General features: G+C 44.7%; 1 protein-coding gene across 1 annotated transcript in view; it reads left to right on the forward strand.

Annotated features, from left to right (window-relative positions):
* LOC110378347 (phosphatidylinositol 4-phosphate 3-kinase C2 domain-containing subunit alpha) overlaps positions 1-19,765 on the forward strand; it is a 37,054-nt gene that overhangs the window by 8,760 nt on the left and 8,529 nt on the right. Inside the window, exons 10-30 of the mRNA XM_064036681.1 lie at positions 224-312; positions 616-853; positions 1,195-1,367; positions 1,730-1,943; positions 6,765-6,969; positions 7,833-8,045; positions 8,547-8,665; positions 9,073-9,251; positions 9,729-9,895; positions 10,127-10,260; positions 10,565-10,653; positions 11,134-11,307; positions 14,707-14,864; positions 15,362-15,449; positions 15,628-15,757; positions 16,112-16,267; positions 16,734-16,884; positions 17,315-17,471; positions 18,024-18,157; positions 18,702-18,809; positions 19,375-19,575. Coding sequence (XP_063892751.1) covers positions 224-312; positions 616-853; positions 1,195-1,367; positions 1,730-1,943; positions 6,765-6,969; positions 7,833-8,045; positions 8,547-8,665; positions 9,073-9,251; positions 9,729-9,895; positions 10,127-10,260; positions 10,565-10,653; positions 11,134-11,307; positions 14,707-14,864; positions 15,362-15,449; positions 15,628-15,757; positions 16,112-16,267; positions 16,734-16,884; positions 17,315-17,471; positions 18,024-18,157; positions 18,702-18,809; positions 19,375-19,575 — 3,277 coding nt within the window. The remainder of the gene's footprint in view (positions 1-223; positions 313-615; positions 854-1,194; positions 1,368-1,729; positions 1,944-6,764; positions 6,970-7,832; positions 8,046-8,546; positions 8,666-9,072; positions 9,252-9,728; positions 9,896-10,126; positions 10,261-10,564; positions 10,654-11,133; positions 11,308-14,706; positions 14,865-15,361; positions 15,450-15,627; positions 15,758-16,111; positions 16,268-16,733; positions 16,885-17,314; positions 17,472-18,023; positions 18,158-18,701; positions 18,810-19,374; positions 19,576-19,765) is intronic.

Raw genomic sequence — 19,765 nt, forward strand, 5'->3', positions numbered from 1 at the left:
TTGCATTATTGGAACTTATTGTAAGGTAGAACTTTTCCATATTTGAATTCTAATGAGCCGTAATGAACCTTATTGCGTCGTAATAAAGATTAGATTTGTTTTTTACTTTGAAAATAGACCTGTGCTTTAAGACTTTATGTTTGATGTGTTAGGTGCATGACTTGTCTTTGTTATGGTATCAATGCTGCAAATGTTAATAATCGTATTTTTATCCTGTTTTCAGTGGAATCGACAGTGGAACATGTGATATTAACTGTAGTGTGTTCTCTAGACGAGGACATTAGAGAAGATATGTCTGAATATATGTTGCGGGTAAGATCTTAACTTTACTGTATTATTTGATTCGTACTTTAGTTTTTTGCTATTTATGTAGGTACACTCCTTATTAGTCCATATAGACATTTAATAACTAAAATAGTAATTCATATTTAAATAAATAATAAAGTCAAACTAGTCTCTGTCTTAACATGTAGTAAAAAATATTCCTCATAATGTGTTTTCCAACTAACCATAATTCAATTTAAATTAATTGCTCTTTATTATTTTATCATTACACAATACTTTCAAATGATGCTTTTTAAGTGCTTTCTACAATATATTTATCCTGTTTTTCAGGTATGGGGAGCAAAAGAATACCTAACGCCCGGTAGTTCGCTAAGCGAGTACGACTACATAAGGGAATGTGTTCGTCTAGAAAAAGACGTGACTCTATGTCTAATGGAGGGCAAAGACAATGTACTAGCGCGTTCAGAGAGGGACGACGCGAGGGATGCACATCTCACGCTTGACGACTTACTGCCCTGCCATGGAGCTACGCCACAGCTGTCGTTTGATAACTTGTCTATATTGTTAGGTAAGTTTCACTTATGTACAGCTCATTTCAAATAATAATTAGTACATAATTTAGTAAAAAAATCCGAAAAAATACTTGCGCATACGCAAGGCATCAAAGTATGACTCAAAAAATTCGCCATGTATGTATACCTACTTTATCAGTTTTTGATTAGTCACGCTAGGCGTAGTCGGGCGTAGATACCCAATTCGGAAGGCTCGTTAAATTGTTGGTACGGCTGTCATTTGTACATCTTTCCAATGAGGTTTACAGGAGTAGTCAGAAGCCAAAGTATCATACAGCAAATCTTACCAGAGGCCATTAAAAGTCTTATATTTAATCACATTTACTTTCCTCCTCAGAAACCCTAGAAGGCGAGTTATCCCGCGCGGTAGGCGTGACGGGCGCGGAAGGCAGCTGCTCGCCCAAAGCCGTGTTCCAAGCCGTCAAGGCCATATGTGCACTGGCGGGCGGCGTCGAGACATTACACGTTACACATACATTGAACGCCTTTGCACAGGCTTGTACTACACAGGTTAGAATAATAATATTTTTCTATAAAACTAGTAGTATCCTGCGCTTTCACCCGCGTTGGGAGGTTGTCCGCCTAAAGCCGTGTTCCAAGCTGTGAAGGCAATATGTGCACCCGCAGGTACTGTAGCTGGATAAAAGTTGCCTATTTTATTCCTTATTGCATCAGTTGCTAGTAAAAGTTCCACCGAAATTGGCTGAGCGGAGTATACAATAGGTATTAGGGTAGGGTGCAGCAAAACTACTAATCCAATTTAGATATAATATAGGTTTGTACCTGGGTGGGCTAAAGAGTGTGTCCTATGTCCTCCTGGTTCTAAGTTATTTTCTCTTTAATTTTCAGCCATATTTTTCTTTATTCCCCAGGGCAACAACAACGGCATGACTCCCGAAATCTCTTCAGACAACGGTCCGTACTGCGCCGTGTCTCTGCGCGGTGCCACGCGGCGCGAGCACGTGGCGCAACACTGCGCCCGCGTCAGAGATGCTGTGAGAGCACTACTGGCGCTGTATGGACGGACCAGGCTGTTGGACTTCAACCTGACGGACACGCATTATCTTACGCCTAGTAATACTGCCAGTAAGTATAAAGTCGTCATAGAATTGACCATTTTTTTTGGATGAGAATCTTCACATTACCCTTTCGGCGGATCACGGTCCGTACTGCGCGGTGTCACGAGTACGTGGCGCAACACTGCGCCCGCGTCAGAGATGCTGTGAGAGCACTACTGGCGCTGTATGGACGGACACGGCTGTTAGACTTCAACCTGACGGACACGCATTATCTTACGCCTAGTAATACTGCCAGTAAGTATTAAGTCGTCATAGAATTGACCATTTTTTTTGGATGAGAATCTTCACATTACCCTTTCGGCGGATCACGGTCCGTACTGCGCGGTGTCACGAGTACGTGGCGCAACACTGCGCCCGCGTCAGAGATGCTGTGAGAGCACTACTGGCGCTGTATGGACGGACACGGCTGTTAGACTTCAACCTGACGGACACGCATTATCTCACGCCTAGTAATACTGCCAGTAAGTATTAAGTCGTCATAGAATTGACCATTTTTTTTGGATGAGAATCTTCACATCACTCTTTCGGCGGATCACGGTCCGTACTGCGCGGTGTCGCAACATTGTGCTCGCGTCAGAGATGCTGTGAGGGCACTACTGGCGCTGTATGGACGGACACGGCTGTTAGACTTCAACCTGACGGACACGCATTATCTTACGCCTAGTAATACTGCCAGTAAGTATTAAGTCGTCATAGAATTGACCATTTTTTTTGGATGAGAATCTTCACATCACTCTTTCGGCGGATCACGGTCCGTACTGCGCGGTGTCGCAACATTGTGCTCGCGTCAGAGATGCTGTGAGGGCACTACTGGCGCTGTATGGACGGACACGGCTGTTAGACTTCAACCTGACGGACACGCATTATCTTACGCCTAGTAATACTGCCAGTAAGTATTAAGTCGTCATAGAATTGACCATTTTTTTTGGATGAGAATCTTCACATCACTCTTTCGGCGGATCACGGTCCGTACTGCGCGGTGTCGCAACATTGTGCTCGCGTCAGAGATGCTGTGAGGGCACTACTGGCGCTGTATGGACGGACACGGCTGTTAGACTTCAACCTGACGGACACGCATTATCTTACGCCTAGTAATACTGCCAGTAAGTATAAAATCGTCGTCAAAGAATCGTCAATTGTTTTTTGATGAGAAATCTTCAAATTAAAGTCCATTTCACGTAAGAAGTCCCGCGGAATATTGTGGAACTATATATTTTTGTACGTATTTACTGAGTTGTCGCATAGACACTAGCGCTGCATCTGAGGGGCTTCTTTCGTGAAATGGACTTTAGCCTTTCGTCGATAACGGTCCGTACTGCGCCGTGTCTCTGCGCGGCGCTACGCGGCGCGAGCACGTGGCACAACACTGCGCTCGCGTCAGAGACGCTGTAAGAGCACTACTGGCGCTGTATGGCAGGACCAGGCTGTTAGACTTCAATCTGACGGACACGCATTATCTCACGCCTAGTAATACTGCCAGTAAGTATAAAGTCGTCATAGAGTATTGTTAATTTCTTTTGGGTGAGAAATCTTGAAATTACCCTTTCGCGGTCCACGGTCCGCACTGCGCCGTCTCTGCGTGATGCCACGCGGCGCGAGCACGTCGCGTAACACTGCGCTCGCGTCAGAGACGCTGTGAGAGCACTACTGGCGTTGTATGGACGGACACGGCTGCTAGACTTCAATCTGACGGACACACATTATTTAACGCCCAGTAATACGGCCAGTAAGTATAAAATCGTCGTAGAATTGACAATTGTTTTGGGTGAGAAACCATCAAATTACCCTTTCGCGGACCACGGTCCGTACTGCGCCGTCTCTCTCTGCGGCGCCACGCGGCGCGAGCACGTGGCGCAACAATGTGCTCGAGTCAGAGATGCCGTAAGAGCACTTCTAGCGCTGTATGGCAGGACCAGGCTGTTAGACTTCAATCTTACGGACACACATTATCTCACGCCTAGTAATACTGCCAGTAAGTATGACATTTTCATGGAGAAATTGTCAATTTTTTTTGGATGAGAAATTTACAAATTACCCTTTCGCGGACCACGGTCCTGTGCGGTGTCATGAGCACGTGGCGCAACACTGCGCTCGCGTCAGAGATGCTGTGAGAGCACTACTGGCGCTGTATGGCAGGACCAGGCTGCTAGACTTCAACCTGACGGACACGCATTATTTAACGCCCAGTAATACTGCCAGTAAGTATAAAATCGTCATAGAGGAATTGTCAATTGTTTTTGGATGAGAAATCTTCAAATTAAAGTCCATTTCACAAAAGAAGTCCCGCGGAAAATTGTGGAACTATAGATTTTTGTACGTATTTACTGAGTTGTCGCATAGACACTAGCGCTGCGTCTGAGGGGCTTCTTTCGTGAAATGGACTTTAGCCTTTCGTCGATAACGGTCCGTACTGCGCCGTGTCTCTGCGCGGCGCTACGCGGCGCGAGCACGTGGCACAACACTGCGCTCGAGTCAGGGACGCTGTGAGAGCACTGCTGGCGCTGTATGGAAGGACAAGGCTGCTAGACTTCAATCTGACTGACACGCATTATCTAACGCCGAGTAATACTGCCAGTAAGTAACAAGTCGTCATAGTGGAATTGACAATTTTTTTTGGGTGAGAAATCTTCAAATTACCCTTATGCGGACCACGGTCCGTACTGCGCCCGCGTCAGAGATGCTGTGGGACCACTTCTGGCGCTGTATGGACGGACAAGGCTGCTGGACTTCAATCTGACTGACAAAACATATTGTGTACAAACATGGCATGAACAATCCCACAGCCCCGGCAAGTCCAAAACCCTGTTAAAATCCATTTGAATCGTCGTGGTATACTTAAGGTTTGTGTTTAAGCACCACCCAAAAAAAGTACCTATTTTACTATCAAATAAATTCTAAACGGTAACCAAAATGGATAAATGGTCACCAAATAACGTTTCCTAAAATTTTATTACGTAAAACCATTTTTTAGTATTACTGACTACTAAAAAAAAATATGGACGCCTTTAAAATACACTTTAGACCAAATATTATATGTTGTCACTACTTAGATGTTACCAATTATGTAATACCATGACTTCTAATTTAGTCATTTTTGTTAGACTAAAAAAGCTAACGATCGCTAGAATATTTCCCAAATACCAATTAATATACTGGGGTTCCCTAACGTAGGTCGCTTATTTGTTGTTATATGAAGGGTATAATTTAGGTGGTCACCAAAAATATTTTTAAGACTCTAGGCTGAGGCACCAAATAAAATAAACAACTCCAAAAAAAAAAAATTGACTTTATTAAAAGGGCACTAAAGTATATAATATTATGATCCAAAAAAAATAAAATAACATCAGAAAAATCGCAAATCTCGCACAAATATTATTTTTGGTTCCCAAAATGGATTAATGGTCACCAAATTCTATCCAACTAAAAGATTAATATTACTACCAAAAATCAAAGTTAGTGACGAAAACGAATCGCTGCAAAACCGACTCCACGTAGTCTTGTCTGCTCTAAGCTCGCATGGGACCGCCGGAGCCCCGCAGCGCCGGAGCCGTGACAGAAGACATGCTTGCTGCATGTTGCATGCTTACATTTTAAACGTACTGAGTTACACACAAATTCATATAACAATAAATAAGCGACGTACGTTTGGGAACCCCAGTATATTAATTGGTATTTGGGAAATATTCTAGCGATCGTTAGCTTTTTTAGTCTAACAAAAATGACCAAATTAGGAGTCATGGTATTACATAATTGGTAACATCTAAGTAGTGACAATATATAATATTTGGTCTAAAGTGTATTTTAAAGGCGTCCATATATTTTTTTAGTAGTCAATAATACGAAAAAATGGTTTTATCTAATAATATTTTTGGAAACGTTATTTGGTGACCATTTATCCATTTTGGTAACCGTTTAGAATTTTTTTGGTAGTAAAATAGGTACTTTTTTGGGTGGCGTTTAAACACAAGCCTTATATGAATTTGGGTGTAACTCAGTACGTTTAAAATGTAAGCTCGCAACATGCAGCAACATGGCTTCTGTCACGGCTCCGGCGCTGCGGGGCTCCGGCGGTCCCATGCGAGCTTATCGTCGCAGATGGTTTTCACGTTCACCACCGCAGCTTCGGCTTGCTGGCAGAGCCGGCCAGCCTCAGCCTCGTCGGCGAGCGTTAAAACTACCTGCGCCTCAGCTCGCAGGCCGCCTCGCCCCTCCGCGCCTACGCGGTTTTGAATTGCACTCTAGGGGTAGTGCAGACAAGATTACGTGGAGTCGGTTTTGCAGCGATCCGTTTTCGTCACTAACATTTTTGGTATTAATCTTTGAGTTGGATAGAATTTGGTGACCAATAATCCATTTTGGGAACCAAAAATAATATTTGTGCGAGATTTGCGATTTTTCTGATGTTATTTTATTTTTTTTGGATCATAATATTATATACTTTAGTGCCCTTTTAATAAAGTAATTTTTTTTTTTTTTGAGTTGTTTATTTTATTTGGTGCCTCAGCTTAAAGTCTTAAAAATATTTTTGGTGACCGCCTAAATTATACCCGTATACTTAATAAGATTAATTACATCTTCACCCCACTGGAAACGTTAAACTTAGCGAGATTTCACGAAAAATGGTCGACACGATTTTTGTAATTCTCCCACTAAGAACGGCAAGCATAACAGTCCTAAAGCGAACTTACAAATAATAATCCTTTTTCTTTTGCTCTCTCCTCGCCATTGAAGGTTTTGGACGAAGTTCCTACAAAATATATATTCCGAAAAATTCTAACATTGGGATTTACAACATAAACCACCAACATATATTTCGTTTAATTTACAGAAGCAATACCAGCGCACACAATATCAGAAACGACCCTGTTCTGTATCGAAGCGGTCCACTGCCTACCACTGTGCTGGAGCCACGAGGACTACCTGTTCCAAGCGCAAGTGTACTACGGCACCCGCCCGCTGAAGACCTTACACGTCACACAACCGTCGCGGATAGAGAGTGCTGCTTTCTATCCTAGGATTATTTTTGATACTTGGTAAGTTGGAATTTTAGCCAGTAAGTCTGACACCAGTCTAACCAAGGGGATACCCCTTGGTTAGACTGGGTTGTCCGGGAAACTGGGTTGAGGAGGTCAGATAGGCAGTCGCTTCTTGTAAAGCACTGGTACTCAGCTGAATCCGGTTAGACTGGAAGTCGACTCCAACATAGTTGGGAAAAGGCTCGGAAGATGGAGGATGGGGTAAGTTGGAATTTTATATACTTGGTGTTAGAATTCTTGATACTTGGTATCGAAGCGGTCCACTGTCTACCACTGTGCTGGAGCCACGAGGACTACCTGTTCCAAGCGCAAGTGTACTACGGCACCCGTCCTCTGAAGACCTTGCACGTCACACAACCGTCGCGGATAGAGAGCGCTGCTTTCTATCCTAGGATTATTTTTGATACTTGGTAAGTGGGGGGCACTATATTATGCTTGGAGTGTTTTTGATACTTGGTGAGTAAGATAGTTGTATGAATCGGTTTGAAGTAGGGGTGGCCAACTTGATTGAATTGAGACTCGACTTATTTCTGAAGCAATTTTCTGCTATCCCTGTCTTTCAGTATATTTTTTAGGTTTAAAATAATTGTTTTAGGAGAGTTTGGTTGGCTACCTCTGGATTGCATTTAAGTGCGTTTTTGTCACTAGACTCTTATCTAAATGGTTGTATCTAATTTGATGTTTTCCTCAGTATGTTTGAGGCAATCCTTAGACGGTTTAGATTCCCGAATACAATATGTAGGGGCCTCTACTATGACGCCTATATTCTAGTTGTATCTATTTCATTGATTCCAAAGAGCAGCAAACTTCACTTATACAGAATGACCCTTTTGCTCATAACATTCCCTAACTATCCGCAGGTTAAACCTAGAAGACGTGCCAGTTAACACACTACCCCGCGAGTCTCGCCTAGTCATCACGTTATACGGCCGCTCCCAGCGGACTGAGGACAGCCAGCACCAGAGTACTGAGAACAACCAGGCCAACAGCCAGGAGACTGATGAGAATAATGATGTACAGTATGATTTAGTGGAGTTAGGCTGGGCTGCTATACAGATGTTTGATTATGATGGGTATGTATTAGATATAATACTTTTATGTAATTTGGTGTTAGTTAACTAGTAAAATTTAAACTTCCTGATTCTTGATTAACGAATCTAAATAAAGTATTCGTGTTGCATGGTTGTTGGTCGCAACTGGACAGTAATAATAAATAATAAAGTCAGCACTACAGTCTATAGAATTTTTAATATACTCTGCTGCGGCCTTGTTCGCATAGTATCAAAAAATAAACAAAAGTAACAAAAAACTCTTATTATTTCCTTCTTCATTGCCAATATATTATATACTAGCCGTTTTCCCGCGGTTTCACCCGCGTCCCGTGGGAGCTACTGCCCGCACCAGGATAAAATATAGCCGATGTTACTCGCAGATAATATAGCTTTCTAATGGTGAAAGAATATTTAAAATCGGTCCAGTAGTTTTTGAGTTTATCCATTACAACCAAACAAACAAAGTTTCCCCTTTATAATATTAGTATTTAGTATAGATAATATTTTTTTACAATGTTCCAGCATGTTAGCATCAGGTAATTACGTGCTGCCTCTGTGGCCCGTGTACTGTGACCGTCGCATCGGCCCCGCGCCGCATCCGATGCACTCGCCCGCGGGGACATTCCCTGTTGTTAATATTGGTGAGTTAATCTTTTTATAGCGTTTTATTTGTACTTCGAATGAATATTCGCACGTAAGTCCTTGAATAGATATGACAGGCCTTGTCAAAAAACTTTGTTCTCCCGAAGTTAATCATTTGCGTCTTGCACATGCGCAGTTTAGTTTATTGTGACGTTACTGACTAGAAGACAATTTCGAACCCGCAAAGTTATTTGACGAGGACAATACGTTGCTTCTGTTTTTATCTGAGTTTTTGGACAGGTATTCTGATCGTAACATACACCCGCGTTTTCCAAATGGCAAGTTCCCACCCATCTAAAAGAAAAATAATAAGAATTAGTTTAAAGATACGTGTAGCTCGTCTAGCTACTCACATGCTAGCTATAGTTTGAAGAAAAACATTAACGCTACATATAACATTTTCCAGAAATCCCCCTCTACGCGCACACTGGTGTAAAATGGACGAACGGCGAGGAAGGTCGGCAGCGGACGTTGACCCGGGACGAGCTGCCTAAGTTCGACAGTCTGGACGGACACACGCAGTCGCAGCTGTTACATCTTATAGAGCAGGGCGCCTATCAGAGGATGCCTAGTGAATGTAGAGAGGTGGGTTTTAACATTATTATTATAGATGTTAGTTCAGTAATTCTTTTTCACGTCACGGATTTAGTTTGAGAATCTAGATAAAAGTAAAAAAAAAGTTTCTGTCGAAATATTCTTCAAAATCAAATTAGTTATTTTGGTGTGAAAGAGTAACTGACAAAGTCACATTAGCATTTTTATACATATTGAAGTTTGGTTCTAATCCTGATTACCAAAAAATCTTCTCTAACTAAGACTGAGACGGAGGTAAGGTGGATTTAGGGGTTTTCAAAAGTCGTATCGTTTCAAAGTGGGTACTAATATTTCATTCATATAAGTCCTGCATACCTACGCTTAATGATGTAAATTCATAAAAATAATATTGTACGGTAGACCGCACATCAGTGGTAACTGTCATGCACCTTAACACAATAGTAATAAGTACGATTTTCCTATAAAACTGTTACCACTGACCTGAAGTTGACTGTACATTTTTGCCAGATAATGTGGGAAAAACGTCAATACCTAGTACAACTGGCGGGCGCTTTACCTCTGGTTCTAATGGCGGCCACCAACTGGTACGGGGAACATAGACAACAGCTCATCGCGCTGTTGAACGTATGGGAGAAACCTTCGCCCTTGAACGCCATGCATTTGCTGTTGCCCTGGTAAGTTTGGAAATACCATTTTATATATTATGTTACTTAACTAGCTAAAAAATATGTAAACCATTTTGATTTATCCATCCATTTATTTTTACCGTTTCTGTACAAGTAAGATGAACGCAATTATGTACAATACAAATGCATATAAAATAAAAATGCAATGCAAATATATATTTTCAAGAGAACGGCTTGGTAAATGATGTAAATATGCTATTATTATACTTAACATTCCAGTTTCCCAGACGAGGCGGTCCGTGAAACAGCAACGCGTCTAATCAACGAGATGTCAGATGACGATCTATGCCGCGTGATGCCGCAACTCATTCAGGCGTTACGACATGAAACATATGAGGCCAGTCCTGTTGCTGGTAAGTTTAAGTTTTAGGGTGGGTACGTTAATTATGTAGCGTGTTTTCGAGGTAAGGGGTGCGAGTTGAATTTATCACGTTATTATTAGATGTCCTTTTGTCTCCTATTCTCAGCACCATTTTTTTAACAAGAAGAAAGCTTGAATGTCTTTTATAACTTACTTTTGTCGATATTTGTGTAACTTAAAGTAAAATTACTAAGCTATTGATTCTTATTCTTAATAACTGATCGTTTTACCATTATCATTATAAATGTATATAAAATGTGTAATATAAAAATACATGAATTGTTAATTGTTTCTAGAACTGTTACTATCTCGCGCTCTGGCGAGTCCGGCGGTAGCACATCGATTGTTCTGGCTGCTAGTCCATTCATTGCCAAATGTACCCCAGGTAAGTTACTCAATTCATATTAAATGCACTCTAATAAATTCGTGTTTTATTTTAGATTTGAATTGTAGGAACTTTCGGAATGAAAAATTACTTTGGGGTTGTTGTTGATTACCGCGTATGATTCGATCACGCCGCATATTGAATGCTAACTTAGGTAAAATAAAAACAGAACAGAAACAATCACCTTAAACCACAGGCCTTGGGTGCGTAAAGCGGTCGCCCGACGCGGATGGCCACTTTACGTGCTGCGTTCATGTCAGTGCTGCGTGACGCGGGTTATTCGTCACCGGCGATGGCTAACGCTCGTGTGCACGCGCGAGCGGAGCGTTACCGTTAACGTTGTCCGTATCGCGCACACCCGCGACAGAGTCGGCGGACGCAAGGCGCGGTCAGCTATGGTCATACGCGTCGGGCGACCGCTAAAGACAGCGAAGACACTTAATCACAAATTTATCTTGACCATCGTACCTCCTTCCCCAGGGTCCAAACCAAGAGTTCCTGGGCATAACGCTAGAGGAGGGAGCTACCGAAGCGCAGCCGGCAGACGCGGGTGTGGCGGCCACGTGGCGCTACCGCCTGCTGCTGCGGGCGCTGCTGGCCGTCTGCGGCGAGAACCTGCACAACACGCTACTGCGACAGCAGCTGCTCGTCAAGGTATGCTGCAGTAGCTATAGTGCATCACACTAGAGGATCAGCCGGCACGTGGCGCTACCGCCTGCTGCTGCGGGCGCTGCTGGCCGTCTGCGGCGAGAACCTGCACAACACGCTACTGCGACAGCAGCTGCTCGTCAAGGTATGCTGCAGTAGCTATAGTGCATCACACTAGAGGATCAGCCGGCACGTGGCGCTACCGCCTGCTGCTGCGGGCGCTGCTGGCCGTCTGCGGCGAGAACCTGCACAACACGCTACTGCGACAGCAGCTGCTCGTCAAGGTATGCTGCAGTAGCTATAGTGCATCACACTAGAGGATCAGCCGGCACGTGGCGCTACCGCCTGCTGCTGCGGGCGCTGCTGGCCGTCTGCGGCGAGAACCTGCACAACACGCTACTGCGACAGCAGCTGCTCGTCAAGGTATGCTGCAGTAGCTATAGTGCATCACACTAGAGGATCAGCCGGCACGTGGCGCTACCGCCTGCTGCTGCGGGCGCTGCTGGCCGTCTGCGGCGAGAACCTGCACAACACGCTACTGCGACAGCAGCTGCTCGTCAAGGTATGCTGCAGTAGCTATAGTGCATCACACTAGAGGATCAGCCGGCACGTGGCGCTACCGCCTGCTGCTGCGGGCGCTGCTGGCCGTCTGCGGCGAGAACCTGCACAACACGCTACTGCGACAGCAGCTGCTCGTCAAGGTATGCTGCAGTAGCTATAGTGCATCACACTAGAGGATCAGCCGGCACGTGGCGCTACCGCCTGCTGCTGCGGGCGCTGCTGGCCGTCTGCGGCGAGAACCTGCACAACACGCTACTGCGACAGCAGCTGCTCGTCAAGGTATGCTGCAGTAGCTATAGTGCATCACACTAGAGGATCAGCCGGCACGTGGCGCTACCGCCTGCTGCTGCGGGCGCTGCTGGCCGTCTGCGGCGAGAACCTGCACAACACGCTACTGCGACAGCAGCTGCTCGTCAAGGTATGCTGCAGTAGCTATAGTGCATCACACTAGAGGATCAGCCGGCACGTGGCGCTACCGCCTGCTGCTGCGGGCGCTGCTGGCCGTCTGCGGCGAGAACCTGCACAACACGCTACTGCGACAGCAGCTGCTCGTCAAGGTATGCTGCAGTAGCTATAGTGCATCACACTAGAGGATCAGCCGGCACGTGGCGCTACCGCCTGCTGCTGCGGGCGCTGCTGGCCGTCTGCGGCGAGAACCTGCACAACACGCTACTGCGACAGCAGCTGCTCGTCAAGGTATGCTGCAGTAGCTATAGTGCATCACACTAGAGGATCAGCCGGCACGTGGCGCTACCGCCTGCTGCTGCGGGCGCTGCTGGCCGTCTGCGGCGAGAACCTGCACAACACGCTACTGCGACAGCAGCTGCTCGTCAAGGTATGCTGCAGTAGCTATAGTGCATCACACTAGAGGATCAGCCGGCACGTGGCGCTACCGCCTGCTGCTGCGGGCGCTGCTGGCCGTCTGCGGCGAGAACCTGCACAACACGCTACTGCGACAGCAGCTGCTCGTCAAGGTATGCTGCAGTAGCTATAGTGCATCACACTAGAGGATCAGCCGGCACGTGGCGCTACCGCCTGCTGCTGCGGGCGCTGCTGGCCGTCTGCGGCGAGAACCTGCACAACACGCTACTGCGACAGCAGCTGCTCGTCAAGGTATGCTGCAGTAGCTATAGTGCATCACACTAGAGGATCAGCCGGCACGTGGCGCTACCGCCTGCTGCTGCGGGCGCTGCTGGCCGTCTGCGGCGAGAACCTGCACAACACGCTACTGCGACAGCAGCTGCTCGTCAAGGTATGCTGCAGTAGCTATAGTGCATCACACTAGAGGATCAGCCGGCACGTGGCGCTACCGCCTGCTGCTGCGGGCGCTGCTGGCCGTCTGCGGCGAGAACCTGCACAACACGCTACTGCGACAGCAGCTGCTCGTCAAGGTATGCTGCAGTAGCTATAGTGCATCACACTAGAGGATCAGCCGGCACGTGGCGCTACCGCCTGCTGCTGCGGGCGCTGCTGGCCGTCTGCGGCGAGAACCTGCACAACACGCTACTGCGACAGCAGCTGCTCGTCAAGGTATGCTGCAGTAGCTATAGTGCATCACACTAGAGGATCAGCCGGCACGTGGCGCTACCGCCTGCTGCTGCGGGCGCTGCTGGCCGTCTGCGGCGAGAACCTGCACAACACGCTACTGCGACAGCAGCTGCTCGTCAAGGTATGCTGCAGTAGCTATAGTGCATCACACTAGAGGATCAGCCGGCACGTGGCGCTACCGCCTGCTGCTGCGGGCGCTGCTGGCCGTCTGCGGCGAGAACCTGCACAACACGCTACTGCGACAGCAGCTGCTCGTCAAGGTATGCTGCAGTAGCTATAGTGCATCACACTAGAGGATCAGCCGGCACGTGGCGCTACCGCCTGCTGCTGCGGGCGCTGCTGGCCGTCTGCGGCGAGAACCTGCACAACACGCTACTGCGACAGCAGCTGCTCGTCAAGGTATGCTGCAGTAGCTATAGTGCATCACACTAGAGGATCAGCCGGCACGTGGCGCTACCGCCTGCTGCTGCGGGCGCTGCTGGCCGTCTGCGGCGAGAACCTGCACAACACGCTACTGCGACAGCAGCTGCTCGTCAAGGTATGCTGCAGTAGCTATAGTGCATCACACTAGAGGATCAGCCGGCACGTGGCGCTACCGCCTGCTGCTGCGGGCGCTGCTGGCCGTCTGCGGCGAGAACCTGCACAACACGCTACTGCGACAGCAGCTGCTCGTCAAGGTATGCTGCAGTAGCTATAGTGCATCACACTAGAGGATCAGCTGCTGAAGCCCTGCTGAAGCTAGGATATAGTGTATATGGAACCTTAGAAACCATGAGCTAACTAGAAGCTAAACGAAGCCTAAAGAAAAGACCCAAGGCCTGCCGGGGCTGCGGGATTGTTCGCGCGAGTTACCGCGGCTCTGGTACATAAAAGGCCTACGACAGAACACGACGGGTTTTAGTCAGTAATGGGTTAGCAGCGGTGAGGGAGTGTCACCCTCACCGCTGCTAACCCACAGAGGTAGGGATCATTTGATGATTTTTGGCGTCGTTTAACAAAAGATTTTGTTGATCAACGAACTCATCGACGATGTCGCTAAGGCTGTTGGCGAGTCAATTTTGTGACGGCCTATGGTCCGATAATTCTTAACATATTAAAAGAGAAGGGCTGAGTTAAAAGACAGATAAAAAAGACTGCTCAAATGAGGTAATTTCAAGGAGCACCGTTACCAAAGAACTTCTCATATTTCAGGGCATTATCAATATTTTATTACGTTATCTCTTTCCATCACATACTATCCATGTGCTACAAAAACACATTAAATTCAAAAATAAACAAATCTATTATTCCTTCCAGACCCTCTCGGAAGTAGCTCAAGCAGTGAAAGACGCGAAGGAGACAGCTCGACAACGTGCTCTAAGCGCCGGCAGCGTCAAGCTAGCGTCGTTGTTACGTCAGCAGCCCGCCGCGCTGCCGCTAGCGTTACACAAATACGTGCATGATGTTGATGTCAAGTGAGGACTTAATTATGTTCAAAAAAACTATGTATGTATATCTGATTGATATGTTTGATTGCTGCAGCTCTCTAATGGCAGGCGTGAACTTGTTTACCTCTGTTAAAATATATAAATGTGTTATTGATATGTTCGAAAATTGATTGGTGTTGCTTGGTAATGGCAGGTGTGCAGTGAAAGGTGCAGTTGAGTGGGGTAAAATAATTATACCCTTTATTTTGTTCTTTATGCTGATGATATTTGCTAACAAACATCAAAATAAACATCGTTTTAAATCAAACAAAGTGGACAAACTGCCTAGCACATAAGCTCTTGTTTTATTGCTTTTTTTTTAATTCGATATTGTGTGTTTTTCTATTTCTAACGAGTCGAACAATCTTTGACATCTTCGAAAATGTCCAATCAGTCTTAATGAATATGCGAGAAGATTTATTCCAATATATTAGCTTTATAGACACAGGATATTATAAACTTACTCATTCCTAACTACCATCTAGGTCCTGTATGTACTTCGCATCAAACACACTGCCACTTAAGATCAACTTCATCGGAAGCGATAATGCTGTTATTCCTGCTATGTTTAAGGTAAGGAAAAAACACTTTTACTCCAGTCTCGAAAACCTAATATCTATAAATTATTAACGAATTTTTTATGCTGAAAACCAGTCTAATAAAGTCGATAGAATGACTAAAATATCGATATTTCATGTCGACAAATTTCTTTAATTTCATTTTAGTAATTTACGAAAATGAATATTTACAGGTTGGTGACGATTTACGTCAGGACGCGTTGGTATTACAAGTGATCAAAGTAATGGACAGCCTTTGGCTGAGAGCTGGTTTGGATCTTCGGATAGTCACCTTCCAAGCTTTACCTACTAGTGATAAGAGAGGTAATTTATTTATAGACTGCAAGTTTTACTCATGTTCTAATGAAAGTATAATTGTTTTCTTTAATTTATTTATAGACTGCAAGTTTTACTCATGTTCTAATGAAAGTATAATTGTTTTCTTCTGGTTTAATTTCACTTTAAAATGTTTGCTTTTAACTTTTGTCAAAAAATATCAATTTGAATCGGTCCAAAACAGCAGCCCATATAGCCAGCCAGATAGTATTTATAACACGAAATTTCAAACACGAACCCCTCTAAAGATAAGAAAAAACTATCCTATGAAGAGTATGAATGATATGGAGGACACCAAAACGAAGCTCGTTTTTTTGTTTTTTCACCCAATATTATTTCCAGGTATGATAGAAATAGTGTCAGAAGCGGAAACTCTTCGCGCTATACAAACGGAGTGGGGGTTAACGGGGTCGTTCAAGGATAAGCCAATAGCAGAGTGGTTGGCGAAACACAACCCGTCCGAACTCGAATATCAACGAGCTAGAGATAATTTTACAGGTAAGCTTTGCTATTTTGTACCTTATGATCCTTAGATAAAATTTAATTTTATCCCGTAAGATTTTGCGATTGGATCTTTTATTATAACAAGCACTGTTTTGTGACTTGAATCACTCTCAATCACACTTTTTCGGATGATTCAGCAGTAAAAGAAGAAAATCAGTTTCTCTTTAAAAGATAAGGCTACTGAGTATTAATCAAGTAAACTTAATTTTTGACACCAAAATACCTTTCAGTAGCTTCTTCCTTTCCGTCCTATCTTTCAGTAGCTTTTTTTCTCACCGGCCCACTGCTGGGCTGCGACTTTCTCTCACTCACCACCACGCTTGTTCAATACGAGTTTGAGATTTCAGACTTATTGACCAGGTATCCTGGAGATAAAACATCTCCTTTGCCAAGATATACTTTAAAAAGTACATACATGCAAACTTGCTTTGCTGTATAATAATGAAAATATCTCTTTCAGCGTCATGTGCCGGCTACAGCGTTGCGACATATCTCCTAGGTATATGTGACCGACACAACGACAACATAATGTTGAAGACTTCAGGCCATCTGTTCCATATAGACTTCGGTAAATTCCTCGGAGACGCACAGATGTTTGGTAACTTTAAAAGGTATGTTGCAGTAATAAAATTTTATTGTAATTCCCTTTGAATAGGTAGCCACTGAACAGGCACACTATTTAGTTAAACGGCTACTTGTTTCATTGAACGCCTATTTCAACTTGTTTGTTGCGCCATACTATACTATATATACTATGGCGTCATCTGCATAGCCTTTTCCACATCAGGTTGGAGTCGAATTTCAGTCTAACGGGATGCAGCTGAGAACCAGTGTATTACATATACAAGGAGCGACTGCTTACCTGACCTCCACAACCCAGTTACCCGGGGAACCCGGTCCGCGTGACTTTGACTTTGCCACGAGCTCAAATGTGTATCCGCTGTATTTTGCCGAGTCTGAATTAGCGTTTTTGGCTAGTAGATAATCCTGTCATGTACTTCTGTTTCTCCGAGGTAAAAAATATCCTATTTACACCAACAGAGACCGAGCCCCGTTCGTACTAACTCACGACATGGTGTACGTGATCAACGGCGGCGAGCGTCCCACGCAGCGCTTCCAGCACTTCGTGGAGCTGTGCTGCATGGCCTTCAACATTGTACGAGCTCATCACGATCATATACTGGATCTGTTTGCACTGGTATGTGTTCTAACTTGTGTGATGTAGTCATGACAACCTCTAATAACTAGATACTACGAGCTGCATGCACGATGCAGATGACATCATTGTCCCGTTACGGTCATTGTCGCGTTCCACTGACGAGATCGGCATGAACGATAGAGAAACATGATCGGCTGAAGTTGTCACGTCAAAATACCGTTCGTAAACCTACTTTATAAACAACCAACTTTTTTTTAAATTAGTTTGTTACTTAGACATCATTTATTGAACTGTTGAGAAAAAAGGAAATGGACATGTGTGATGCGCTATCTATGAACATAAAATGCACACGCGCATTATGCAATCTACACATTCGCTAGATCTGGGGACCGTAGCGTTGACTATCGACTCACACTCGCTCGCTTCCTCCAGGCAAGAGAGCGAGCTTGGCGCAATGCGGAGGGATGTATTATCGTAATGTGTAATGTGGACGCCTCAACGTGACCACGACCGCTCTGCCAAGAGCGAATCGACAGAGAAGAGAGAATATCGTAATATTTTGGTATCTAAATTCCCACTTTGTGTACGCAGATGGCGCTATCAGGAGTGTCAGGAGTGACGAGCGCGGCAGTGGGCTACGTCCGCGCGGCGCTACTTCCCGCCGCCACCAACGCCGAGGCCGCTGCCGCCTTCGCCAGGCTCATTCACTCCTCGCTCAAGAGCAAGTATGTATTCATTATATGCCTAGTCTTTTTCCAACTATGTTGTTATCGTTATGCGTTTCAAATCTCACTTATATCACGTTTAATGTTACCACCAATGAAGGTTGAGCACATCTGTATGGCTTCCAATCTTACGGAATGCAGCTGAGTACCAGTGTACCACATGGAGTGATTGCCTATCTAGCCTCCTCAACGTAGTTACCGCGTGACAGTTTTATGTTTGTTTATTAATGCAGTTTCTTATTTTGGTAGCTACCGTCAGCCCAGCGATTTTTTTTTATCTTGTGCTAAATGAAATAGTTTTTACTGTGCTGGCAATACTCAACTACTCTCAAATGTTCCATGGCTACAATTACTCGCACTTTTCCACGAATCCCAAAGAATATCCTTTTATTTCGTAAGCCATAATGCCGTCGGTATTTTCACTACAAATTAATGCCAATTTCAAAAAATTCTCAGGCGTCCCACCCAAAAAAATCCCTTTCAGCACATAAAACCTATATGACTAATATTTTTGCCTCAAATTAATATCAAATTGTATAAACAGGTTCACACCGATAAACTTCTTCCTGCACAATTTGGCGCAGCTGCGCGCGAGTGGCGATCAGAGCAATAACACTTCAGAACTACTGTCCTTCATGCCAAGGACGTATACGTAAGTTAAAATAATGTGTTAAAAAAATATATGTAAAATATGCCTTGTATACTATGATTTTGTTGGGTTTAAAAATAATAACATTAAAGATGTACTACATACAATGATTTGTATGAACCACATTGTCTTAAAATCATTTGCAACTGTTAAAACAATAAAGACTATATACCTTCTATACAGTTCATGCCGAATTTCGACCTTGTTGGATTTAAATGTGTCTGTGAAAACTTGCCATTAGGGTCAATTCACACTGAAAGAGCAGCGGCCGGCAGCGGCCGGCAGCGGCCGTAATTGCAAGGGATTGAGCGTGAGCGCGGCGGGCCGCGCGGCGCCGTAACTCGCCGCGCTCTTACATTTTCCGTGCTCTTACGGCCGCTGCCGGCCGCTGCTCTTTCAGTGTGAATTGACCCTTAACGTCATTGTTTGATAGAAAATTCTTCAAAGGTGTATATGCATCTGCTGTAAATGAAACCAAAGTCAAATTTTAGCTAGCCGACATCCATATTCGGTCCTTTGTGTTTGCAGCTTCAACAAAAAAGCATAATAAAACCCTTTCTCTCCACAGCATGGCGCAAGAAGGTCGCTTAGTAAGCGTAGAATGTCTCGGCTACGAGAAACGCTACGATCCCGAAAAGCACTACGTCTACGCGCTGCGCATCTACAGACAGGGACAGACTACGCCGTTCGTGCTATACCGCTCTTACAAGCACTTCACGGAACTTTACCAGAAGATTTGTCTGCATTTCCCTCTGGCTAAAGTACACAGGTAAGATATGTGCATTATTTGTTTTCGAGTTTTTTTTTCATACTGGCAACTAATAAGATGTTTTTTTAATAATGGTAAGCTTAATTACAAACTATCGTTATAGTGCATAACCTTTCAGTTTCGTTCAGCATCTTCTGTACCATTAAATGTTTTTTCTATATTATGCAGCCTAAAATGACAGGGTTTCTAT

The sequence above is a fragment of the Helicoverpa armigera genome, chromosome 10 (assembly GCF_030705265.1).
Source record: "Helicoverpa armigera isolate CAAS_96S chromosome 10, ASM3070526v1, whole genome shotgun sequence".
In the NCBI taxonomy this organism is placed as follows: Eukaryota; Metazoa; Arthropoda; class Insecta; order Lepidoptera; family Noctuidae; genus Helicoverpa; species Helicoverpa armigera.